Source organism: Spea bombifrons, chromosome 13 (genome assembly GCF_027358695.1).
Source record: "Spea bombifrons isolate aSpeBom1 chromosome 13, aSpeBom1.2.pri, whole genome shotgun sequence".
Taxonomy (NCBI): domain Eukaryota; kingdom Metazoa; phylum Chordata; class Amphibia; order Anura; family Pelobatidae; genus Spea; species Spea bombifrons.
The window spans coordinates 28839212-28851947 of record NC_071099.1 but is presented as its reverse complement, the minus strand read 5'-3'; the positions used below and the strand labels follow the sequence as shown (position 1 = coordinate 28851947).

Here is a 12736-nt window from a genome sequence, read left to right as displayed (position 1 = left end):
AAAAATACCAGCAACACAGAGCCTACAAGCCCAGCAGCCACCTCCCCACACAGGGCCTCATATAACCCATACATTCACACCTAGATGCCCCAGGCAGGAAGCCCCACTGTTGCCCCCACCCCAGTACACCCCATGGATTTCCATACTTTGAGAATGCCAGTGAAGGCAAAGACCTCTTGTGTTTGTGTCCCCCCCCCCCCACACATTGAGAGGGATTCTCTTGCACCCAGGCCAGGACTGGCCATCTGGCAAATGCCCGGTGGGACGCTGGCCGACGTCACCTCCTGCGGCACGCAGAGCTTTCCTAACTAATGTCTGCGCAGGCTGGAGATACAGGAGGGGAAGCCGGCCTGCGGCTCGCATTACGCTGGGTTAGAGCCAGATGAATGCTTATCTTGTTGGGCCGAGCGCAAGCCGAGCTGGATTTGCCAGAAATAATAGAATAATAATAAATGACCTCATGAAAGACTCCTCCACTTTTGCAGCCAGCGGTGATCATAGGCTTGTTGGGGAGATCAGAAGGTCTCCCTAGACCGCTCCACTGGGCTCTACAAGCAATTGGTCGGGGTATTTGTATCATAGACCACCTCATGACCTACTGAAGTCACACCCTGGGTTCTGCTCTGGGCCGGACTGGCCTACAGGATACCCAGAATTTTTCCAGTAGACCACTTCCCCTGGAAGCCGGCCTTCCAATGCAGCTGCAGGGGCACAAGAGATTTGTAGCGTTTGATGTACAGATCTCCTAATCAAACATACACATACAGCCTCTCTAACACTATACACTTACACATACATAGCCATTCTAATACCATGCATTTACACATATACACTCACAGGATTACACATATACACACACACTAACACCATACACTTACACATACATAGCCATTCTAATTCCATGCATTTACACATATACACATACAGGTATACACATATACACACACTCTAACACTATACACTTACACATACATAGCCATTCTAATACCATGCATTTACACATATACACACACAGGTATACACATATACACACACTCTAACACTATACACTTACACATACATAGCCATTCTAATACCATGCATTTACACATATACACACACAGGTATACACATATACACACACTCTAACACTATACACCTACACACATACAGCCACTCTAACACCATACACTTACACACACATAGCCAATCTAATACCATGCATTTACACATATACACACACAGGTATACACATATACACACTCTAACACTATACACTTACACACATACAGCCACTCTAACACCATACACTTACACACACATAGCCATTCTAATACAATGCATCTACACATATACACACACAGGTATACACATATACACACACTCTAACACTATACACTTACACATACATAGCCATTCTAATACCATGCATTTACACATATACACATACAGGTATACACATACACACACACTCTACCACCATACACTTACACATACATAGCCATTCTAATACCATGCATTTACACATATACACACACAGGTATACACATATACACACACTCTAACACTATACACTTACACACATACAGCCATTCTAATACCATGCATTTACACATATACACACACAGGTATACACATATACACACACACTCTAACACTATACACTTACACATACACACACACACAACCTAAAACCATACACTTACATATACAGCCCCTCTAACACTATACATATATACACACATTCATTCGCTCTGATAATTCATGCAGCTCATACACATTCCCCTCCCTCAGCCTCCCCCTTGCATTTTTATTTTTATTTTTTAGGAGAGTTACAAGTTTAATGGCAACGTTTATTATCTTCCGTGAAAGTAATTTGTGTTTTGAATAACTTTTTGGGGGGGTTTTATTTACCTACATTTGAAAATGTTCCACCTAGGGAGCCTCTTAAAAGATCTCCTGCTTGGTGCTGCGTCATGTAGAGAGGAGTAAAAGAAAGCTATCCGTCATTTTGTTTTTTCTCTTTAATGTTCCCTGTCTTTTAAAATCTGTTTAAAAAGTTTATAGAAATACCACAGTTGCCTAGAAACAGAGACCTGCTGTTCCTCCAATGCCCTCTCCTGCGTACTACGTCACAGCGGTCTGACCACCAGCAGCCCCTCCACCAGCAGCCCCTCCACCAGCAGCCGCTCCACCAGCAGCCCCTCCACCAGCCATTTCATGGCCATACATATAAAACAGCAAAACTTTACAGATTCACGTTTACAACTTTACACAGTGATGGCTAGTGAGTGTGACTGAGTGAGGTGTATTGTGTGATAGGTGTGATGAGAGTTATTAGCTTGAAGCAATGAATACAGACACGATTCAGATGCCCCCTGAAATGTTTTCAACAAGAAAATACTGGGAAATTGTATGTTATTTTAAAAAAAGGGAATATGTTTATTTAAGATGCATTCCATAGCGGTACATAATAATATAACACTCTAGGAATGTTGGGAAAAAAAAGTCCATGTGAAGCAGCACCTTTATTTCCATACCGGAGCTCCTTCAGTTGGTCCCAAGCCATTACGTGATCTCATGGGCCACAGTCGCCTTATGTGCCGTGTGCCCAAAAATGGCACCGTGAAATACGAGGCTGGTGGTCAATTATTTCCAGGGCTGGTTTTAATTTCCGGTCCGTCTCTGGTTCTGTTTCGACACATCTTGAGGTCCAAGTATATCTTCATCGTTTTTGAAGGACCTGCCTCTGACCATCCCCCACCCAATGCGTTGAAATACTGGGAGTATGATGTCATGGGTACAATGAGGTTCTCATTAGAACTATTTGCTTGCCACCTTTAGGGAGTCCCAAAAACATTCTACATTTATAACTCTATAGCCATAAGGAGCTGTAAACATTCTACACGACCATCGAACGGTCCTGCTGGTCCCACCGTAGCAACAACCTCATTAACCAACTCAGCTTTATTGTGGCCATCATTTATATTTTACGTCCTGGAGAAGCCCCATGGTGGGGCAAACAGGGGCAATTGTCTATCACCACACAGCAATAACGCTCCCGGTTTAATAACGTGCTTCCTCGGTTGCCGTGAAACACATATTAAGAGGCGCCCCCTGCTGGCTGTGAAGCGTCCAGCGTTAGCCCCTCTCCGAAGAATCTATAGAATGGCGTTCCTGGTTGTCAAGGTTACTGGTTATTATGTCACACAGTATGTGCATGGCTGGGAACTTTTAGGCTCCGGCTACCCAGAGTCCCACTGACATCATTGGGCGTTCCTGTTGATGTTAGTATGTCCTTTTTACTTTTTTTTTTAAAAGTGGTATGTAAGTGGAACAGCCTCCCAGCAGAAGTGATGGAGTCTAACACAGTACGAGATCGACATAAAGCTACACTGAATCTTAGACATGACCAAGGACCCGAGATCTCCAGCGTCTTTTTAATGTCTTTTTTTTTGGCCAGCATCCTTTTCTTTTGCTATAGTATATTCGGTTGATTGATTATGATTTTAAGGCAGCATTAATTAAAAATGATGTTTTATTTTAGACGACGTTCCAATCATTAGTGGCGGTTTTTGTCCCTTTAATACAAAAATGACTACGGCCGGAGCAATATCTAAGACACCTTCCCGTCATGGCATTAACCCCTGAAGGACAACAGGTTGTCCTTAAACCCATTAATGACAATGCGTTGTGAGCCCGTATACGTACAGGCTTTGTCGTGAAGGGGTTAAACATTCGTTTCCTACCATAAGGAAACGTTTAGGCAAACCTTACTTATACGAGGACTATGGTCGCCATCATCATCGATATTAACATAAAAGAAATCTGATTCCTTATCTCAGCATGGATCGCTCCCTGCCGCCTGCCGGCTCTCTCCCGCGCATGGAATTAATAATACAGTTTTTGCCAGAGCTGTAAGCAGGGATCTTGTAGCCAGGGGCAAGCTACATGAAACGTGCCCCTGACTTCCGAGCGGGTCACATCAGGTCGGAGGTCTTGCCGCGCCAGAGGGCCAGACAGCAGCCTCGGATTGTTGGATGAAGCGCGATCACCGCCACTCGTTCCTCGTTAACCTTTTTTGGCTTCTTTTAAAAACTGCTCAGATTTTTTTTAAATTAATGTAGAAAAGAATTTTAAAAAATGACATTATTCTAACAAATGAAACACAAAAGAACGGAGGTCTTGCACACACTCACACTCACGCTATCATCACACCATCATCACAGCCTGACCACGTCCAGAGCCGAGGACCCGCTCTATTACTGTGAGCGGGCCAGTCCAGGCCCAGACAAGCCACCTGGCACACGCTGGGCAAATGCTGGTGGGCCACTGGCCGGCGGCGCCCATTACTCACGCGAGTCTGACGCACACATCCAGCCGCCGGCCGCACTGACGCCATCAGGCGCTCACTGGCCTTAAAGTGGCAGGGCTGCCTCGTCATCACCAAGTGTTTTAAGAATTTCGGACTAGGCTGGCGGCCAGTTGCCCCCCTCCCCTTCCAGCCAGCCGGGTCCTGAACTCATTAAAAAAACAAATAGTTTTAGACTGGGGATCGAAGCCTCCATCCAGGGACTGTTCCCTGAAAACAGAGACAACTCGTCACCCTTTTTTCTGGGGGGGGGGGACATACCTCCCAACACTTAATTACCCATGGGGCACTTTTGATTTGTTTTAAGGGTATTAGGGGTATTATTAGGGGTATTATTTGGGGTATTAGGGGTATGATTAGGGGTATTATTAAGGGTATTATTAGGGGTCTTATTAGGGGTATGGCTTTTTATATGACTTAATGTCCTATTTTTTACTTTTTTTTTATTAATAATTTAGCGGAATAGGGTGTTTTATTTACACAACTTTATTTATAAACATGTCTTCGGTTGTTTCTATACATAGTTATGTGACTTTTAGGGCCGTAAAACCCTGTAATCCCCCCACACCCAGCAAAAACAAGCTACTAGAAAAGTACTTTACATGTTTTGTCTTTACTGCGTACGTTGTCCTTATAATATATATATATATATATATATATATATATATATATATATATTTATAAAAGTATATGTTGGCCCAATAAACGGCTACCTATTCGGCTTTGGTAATTATCAGTCTTACAGGACTGTTTACAGAAACCCTGTAGTGTTCGGCAGCTATGGCACCAGCGCTTCATTCATTTGACATTACACTGAAAGCTTTGCTCTCATTGGCTGTAGTACTTCCTATGGACCTCTTCCAATGATTGGTTGCAGCACGCCGCGCCGGGCTCCCTCTCATTGGCCGCAGTCATAGATACTGAATCCTATTGGTCAGTTGCTTTCCGTGCTCGGGGAAGGCGGAAGTGAAGCCAGCTGTGAGGGAAACATGGCAGGTGTGGGGTTTCTGTGGCTGCTGCTCTGTGCTGCTCGGGCGGTGGAAGGAACCGGACAGCCGGACGGAGACTCCTTCCAGGAGGAATTACTCCTCACCCCTCTGCGTTCCGGAGACATCGCCGCTACCTTCCAATTCAGGACCCGCCTGGACGCGGATCTGCGACGGGAGAAAGGTGAGGAGTGGGGCCTTGAGGCCTCGTTTATGTGACATTAAATACACTTTAATTTCCGTTATATGTAGGCCGTGGGGTGGACAGCATTGTTTAGAACAACCCAATCAATAAATAATATTTATTATTATTACCACTAATACATTGATCTCTGCATCATTTATTGTTGGTGTTTTTTATTGATATGTCTTTGAAGCATCATTAAGCGGTGCCGGGTATTCCTCTTTATTACAGCACAATAATTAGCATATTAATAGTGCCAGGCTTATGACATCACGCTACGAATGTATCTCTGTATTACCCAGCCGCGTTATACTTGGGTTCGCAATATAATGCTATGCGTATTACATTATATGTAAAGCAGCTCGTTCCCTGACGTCGGAGAAAAGCCGTGATATGCACGAGACCTCTGGGCGGGCGGATCATTTACATCGGTGTTTGAGACGCTGAGGGCGATGTGGCTTGTGTCTCGTTTATATGAATAATAAATAAGGGAAATAAAATACATTTAAATGCAGATCTTGTTTTATTGTACGGCCTGCCGGTCTGTCATACAGCGAGATAAATGCATTGGCTTGGGTGTCGCTCTTACATGCGATGCTCTCATTGACTGTTCTTAGCGTTAAGAATGATAGATTTTCGGTTTTATGAATGGGCGCTTTTTGCAAATTAAAGCGTAAGAAGTCTAAAAAGCTTTATCCTCAACATCGGCATCGTCGTCCACGCAGTCGCTGTGTCTCCAAAGGGTCTCCTTAAACCAGCACGCCGTGGCTATCGTGTAAATAAAACACGTTATGTTTGAAAATGTTCATTGTTCAATTAAAGTAGGGTTTGCATAAAAGCATAATGTTTCATACATTTTTTTTTTTTTACTAGAAACCAACAATATTTACGTGTTTAATCGGCTTTAGTGCACAAGTGATTTCCATAAGTAGTCTTCCTTATATTATTATTATTATTTGTAATACCGAGTGTATTTTCAGTCGTTCTTATTGTTCGCCGTTCTGTCTAAATCTACAGGATCATGTACTTTATATGAGGAGAGCAGCAATAATTCAACATAATTCAAACTTAAAAATATTGATTATATGTTAGATTTTGAGGACCTTTTTTTATTTATTTTTTAATCATCTGAAATGTAAATATGTCCATTATGTTGAATGAATTAAACAATAATCTGTGGAATATTTATTAATGGCCTCTATTAAAACATTTCTAGAGGGAGGGGGATATTAACCCCGCTTGAGGGTGCAGCCGCAGGCAGAATTGGGTAGCCCTGTCGGGGAATTCTGTGTCCGTATACTGTATTTATTTAACTTATTTTTATGAAAATGGTCAGTAATGATTCTACATTAATAGCATGCTTAATATCTTTTTCACTTTAGTATCGCACTACAGGTTATTTCCCAAGGTACTTGGGCAAGTGGTGTCTAAACATTCGGTTCAGGAACTACACTTGTCTTTCACGCAAGGCTTCTGGCGCAGCAGGTCCTGGGGGCAACCTCTTCTGCAAGCCCCCACCGGGGCCGAACTCTGGGTCTGGTTTCAAGATTCTGTTACTGAGTAAGTTCATTTATTAGTATTGTGACATGTAGACGCAGGACTCAAAATGTTTCTGCTGCTTACCAACTGGAAGAAAACCTAGTCTGGAAAGAAAAAATGATCAGCCCCGTCCAAATATATATCTTAGTGCTTTCTAGAAACCTTTAATACCCACTGATTTTCTTTAACTTGGAGGCAGTTGGATGTGGGAGGTGATTTATTTATTTATTTATTGTGGAATTATTTATTTGATGTTGCTTCGTAGCGTCAACAAAAGCTGGAAGGAGCTCAGTAACATTCTCTCTGGAATATTCTGCGCATCGCTGAACTTCATTGATTCAACCAACACGGTTACTCCCACTGCATCTTTCAAGCCCCTGGGACTAGTGAATGGTGAGTGTAACGGACCACTGTAAGCATAGCTCAGTTTGCTTACCACACTTCATTGGGATTCCCTAACCATGAAAGCTTATTTATGTACTGTATGTGTGTTTTTCATCACATCAGCATTTCATTTTTTTTTTTTTAAATGTTAACCCCCCCCAAGGACCTGTGTAGCCAATTATGATTGGTTAACTCCTGTTCAGTCTTTATGTTTTCATTTAAAAATATCTGTAGACAACTATACCTCCCCTTTTACTTTACTGTAAACTATAAAGCTCTAAGTACACCTGTTAGGGCTTGATATATGAAAGTATATACATACTAAGTTGGGTAGAACTCTCAACACTGGCCCTAATCCTTTGTCACAGGTTCTCTAAAAACATTATTGTGAATTATTGCTTGCGCATGAATGATGCCTCCAGTCTGTGATAATAGCAGGCAAGACTGTGGCATTACAAGATTTGTTCTTTGTCTTTCAGTTACAAACCATCATCCTCTAAGATATGCCACCCTACCAAGAGAGATTGTGTGCACAGAGAATCTCACCCCATGGAAGAAGCTACTGCCCTGTGGATCTAAGGTATTCTAAATCAGATAAACATTCAAGACTGACTTTAGTAGTAACTCCAGATGTGAAGGCAGTAGTTGGCCCATGTTGATGTAATTGACTTTTTTGTGACTCTATGAACATCAGGACAAACTGCCTTTGGTCTATGGCCTGAATTTCAACAGCCATGCAAGTCTAAGTTCTCTGTCTTACTCTTTCTCTGCAGGCTGGCCTGGCTACACTGTTAAAGGCAGAACGTTTGTATTACAGCAGTTACAACTCCCAGTCTGTGCACATTCGGCCCATTTGCAGGGTAAGTGGATACATTTTGAAGCTAATAAAGTACTTCCTGTATTCTAGCATTATGCGGGGTGACGCGAGGTAAAGATGAGATCTTGTTTCAATTAATAACTGCAGTTATCTTTTTCCATTATTAATATTGTTACATTAAGGCAATTACTGAAAAAAAACCCTTTAATTTTTGGTAGGAAAAATAACGTAATGAAATATGTTTTGCAAGCTTGTTCTGTCTGAGCGTAATATCTGGTTGTTTTTTTTTTTTCTTTTTCAGAATGCAGATTGTTCCAAAGTTTCCTGGGAGTTAAGACAGACTCTTACTGTAGTGTTTGATATGTACTCCAGCGGACTAGGGAAAAGAGGTGATTATCTGATATGCTGTATCGATTGATACTCATGGTAATGATCTCAAGGAATACAGTCTAGATCGTTTCAATCATTTAAACAAGTAGATGCTTATAAGAAAACGTAATTCTCAATTGTGCAGTAATCTGCATACCCAATGCTGCCTGGTGCAGTATATGGGTGTTTATAGAATCTAACCTTGTAGTTTGGATCCAAAATACATTGTATTGGTCTGCCTTGAAGCACTTTCACCCTTCTGGAATGTTCTAAATTCAACACCCATCGGTAAGGGGAAAAAAACTAATAATGATCTTAATAACACGTTTTTTTTATTTGTATTTTACTTTTAGATTGGTCCCTTTTCAAGATGTTCTCTCGTACAATAACAGAATCGTGTCCCCTTGCATCACAGAGCAAAATATACGTGGATGCCTCTGCATATGACAAGGTAAAATTATACTGACGCTTGCTAGTTAAAACATGTATAAAATCTGTATGGTTTATAGTATTCAAAGAGTTAAGTTCAGTGTATGAGTAATAACCATGTGGTGGATTTTTATTAGACAATCTGAGCATGAACAAGACTCACACAGTATGTGTATTGTGTTCTAACAAATGCTCTTTTTGTTTGGGTGTTTTTTTTGTTGTTTTTATTATTTTTAATGAAATAAATAGTTGACTTTTCAGACTTCTGTCCCCATTTGGCTTTTCACAGGAGAGCGAGCTATTTGACGTGAGTCCCCTAACCCTTCTGGAGAGTCAGGCTGTTGTTCACGGTGACAGAAAAGTATATACGATATATGATCTTTTAGAACCAAGCGTATTCAACACTTCTAGGAACCTAAACATTGCGCTGAAGTGGAAAGGGGGACTTTCTGAGTCGGGTGAGCACGCCATCAGAGGGTGGGAATTGTGATGTGTTTTGTAGGTTCACCATATTCTGTTGTATTGAGTATAAAATACAGTAAACTAAAGTATCTTAATAAATAGCATGATATCGTTTTATAGCAAATGTTAGTATATGTCCCATCGTTACACTTTATGTCATGTCAGCTTCTGCAGATCCTTTTTATCCTTTCAGAGATCTGATCGGTTCAAGACTTGGAGAGCAGACTTTGCTATTACGCTAGGTACCACCTAGGCCAGATTTTATGGACCTCCTTGTGATTGAGAAGCGACATTAGTGGCCATTAGTGACCTAAAAAAAACAAACAAAAAAAAAAGGGCTACTTCTAGACCCATCCAAGAAACAAAATAAACAAATATAACTTTGTTTTGTTTGTACCAAATATAATAATGTTTTGTTTGTACCAAAATGTTAAAAAGAGTTACTATGTGTTTTCTTACAACATCATTTAACGGTTCATTGTTATTTGTATCCTTCTCAGGCCCACCTCAACCTCCTGTCTTTCATGCTGAGCGCTATGTGAGTGGCTACGGACTGCAGACAGGGGTAATTAATACCATGGTGTATAACAACCACCCATACAGAGCCTTCCCTGTTATTCTGATGGAGACTGTGCCCTGGTACCTCCGTCTGTACGTTCACACGCTGACCATCACCACCAAGGGCAAGGAGAATAAGCCAAGTAAGTGTGCCATGTTCCTTTGGTGCCATGATACTACATTGTTGGACCCTTCCTGTATTCTTGGGAATATGTAACCGCTGTAGACGGCGTAATGCAGAGTTTTTTTTTTAACAATTGAGAAACTTTCAGGGGGTCTATATAGATGTTACCTTGATTTTACATTAGTTACTAAAGTGAAGTCACAACTGTACTCAGGGCTGCCCTTAGAATTTTTCGGGGCCCACTCTCCAAACGCCCCCCTCAAAATAAAAATACTTTGAAGCTTACCAATTGCAGGTGGTGGCAACCCACAGCAGTTCCCTCACTGCTCTCGCCGTACTGAGCGCCAGTATGTAATGCCTAAAGACAGCCCTGCCGGTAACTTTTCCCTTTTGTTTCAAAATTCTCTGTCTATTTGTGCCCTCCTTATTCATAAGATGAAGTCCTAGTCACCCTTATTTCTTTATTATATGCCCTTGCTTATTTATAACATTCTAACATGATCCATCTTGTGTGATGATGTCATAGTACGGAGTTTGTATTTAACTCTATTTTTTGTTTTGTTCTTGTAGGCTACATTTATTATGAGCCGGCAAAGGACCGTCACCGTCCTCACCTCCTGGAGATGCTCATACAGCTGCCTCCCAACTCGGTCACTAAGATAACCATTGAGTTTGAAAGGGCGCTACTGAAATGGACAGAATACCCCCCTGACCCTAACCATGGATTCTACATTAGGTTGGTTTCCCATGGAGTATAGTAAAGAGTTGGCCAATGTTAGTCTCAAAAAAATAAAATCAATAAATAAAAAATTATATATATATATTTCAGATGGTATTAAAGATATTATATGAATACTGTCTTTACTTGGATAGGGATTCTGGTTTTGTTTGTCACCTACAACAGCAAACGCCTTATTGAGGCTGACTGTTCTTTTATGTGTAATTTCCACTCTGGGGATTGCAAGACCTCCAGCTATCAATTACGCAGAAAAAAAAACCCACAAAGGCTTTCCTCTGCTAAACTAGGAACTTCTCTTAAAAGGTAGATGAATGTAAAATGCCGTTCTTTAGTAAAAAGCAAAAAGTTAGTGGTTTTTTTTTTTTAGTATCTCGGTCCTCTTTCTTTTTATGTACCGGTATGTCGTCATTTTTTGTATGGCGCTGTAGGCATATTTGTGGGAGATGGTGGAGTTTTGTCTGTTTTCACAATCATTGTTAACGTGTTGTTTTAACCTTTAAATAGCCCATCAGTTTTGAGCGTTCTCATCCCCGGTACAGCCAGCGTGAAGTCGGATGAATTGGAGGAGAGCCCGCTCTTCACAACTATGTAGGTTTTTATGTGTAGCTTATAATTAAAGCAAAATCTATATTGGAAATGTTTGATATTCAATGTACGTAGAATTCCTCCGATACCCGTTTGCTTGTCTGTTTCAAAAAGAATATTTTTCACATAATGCAGTGGCTTTGACAGGTGCATATTGGGGCAAAGAGCTGGTAAAATGCTATCGGGGTCTAAATATAAGGGAGCAGGGCCCTCTTAACCTAACGTAAGAGTTTGCCTTACGTCTGTTTCATTCTATGTTTGTCGGACCCTTTGAGTGTATGTACTGGAAGAAGCGCTGCGTAAATAGTTGGATCATAACTATTTTTGTGCGTTCTTCCCTTGGCAGATTCCCATCCTCCGATGGTTCCAGTTATTTCATGCGCCTTTATACGGAGCCCCTGCTAGTGAATTTACCCACCCCGGATTTCAGCATGCCATACAATGTAATCTGCTTGACGTGCACTGTGGTGGCGGTGGGCTATGGCTCCTTCTACAACCTGCTTACACGGACCTTTCAAGTTGAGGACGTCAAAGGAGGTGGTTTAGCCAAGAAGATTGCTAATTTTATACGCCGGATCCGTGGGGTTCCTCCTCTGTGACATGCCAGGTATCTGAGATGGGAGAAGATTGTAGAGCTGCAAGTCAGTCCTACCAGGGGAAGAATCTAATGGGTAGGTAAGACTGCTGCACCATCTGAGGTTCATCGTAATATTAATGGCAGTCCATGGCAGCTCCAGACTGTTTGGCCTTGGTATCTCCAGCAATGTCTGCCATCATCCTCCCAGTGAAATAAAACGCCTACTATGTCCTGGGGAATATTGGGCCATGAGGTTAGCTGTTCCATTATTCCACATGATTTAAGGGAGATTTTCTCAAGGGTAACCACGAGGATCCCTTCTTTTATTGCCTTGAAGTCCTTTTTAAGGTGTTTTGGAATGTCATTCAAACAATGTATAATTGAGCAAAGCAGGTAAGACCACAGAGGATTGGAATTGCTGAAAGAGGTAGCAACCCGACGGCTCCCGCTCCTTTGCACGGGACACTTGGCGGAGTGGACTGTTAATTTTCTTTGGTTGGAGCAGTCATGGGGAGAGGACTGTTCCTTAAAGTAAGAAATATGTATTTTGAACTGCTGAACAATAAAGGAGAAATGTATGTATGTTCACAATCTAATGCTGGAATGATGTCATAGTTATCGGAGATGGCAGG

At 41.7% G+C, this 12736-nt stretch overlaps 1 protein-coding gene across 1 annotated transcript; it reads left to right on the top strand.

The window, feature by feature from the left end:
- The first annotated feature begins 5311 nt into the window (after window positions 1-5311).
- PIGT (phosphatidylinositol glycan anchor biosynthesis class T) lies at window positions 5312-12214 on the top strand. The gene is made up of 12 exons (XM_053453176.1): window positions 5312-5521; window positions 6904-7081; window positions 7326-7453; window positions 7924-8024; window positions 8218-8304; window positions 8563-8650; window positions 8984-9081; window positions 9349-9517; window positions 10022-10222; window positions 10774-10939; window positions 11447-11530; window positions 11874-12214. The coding sequence occupies exons 1-12, from the start codon at window positions 5341-5343 to the stop codon at window positions 12124-12126; spliced, it is 1734 nt and encodes a 577-aa protein (XP_053309151.1). The 5' UTR covers window positions 5312-5340; the 3' UTR covers window positions 12127-12214.
- The last annotated feature ends 522 nt before the right edge of the window (window positions 12215-12736 follow it).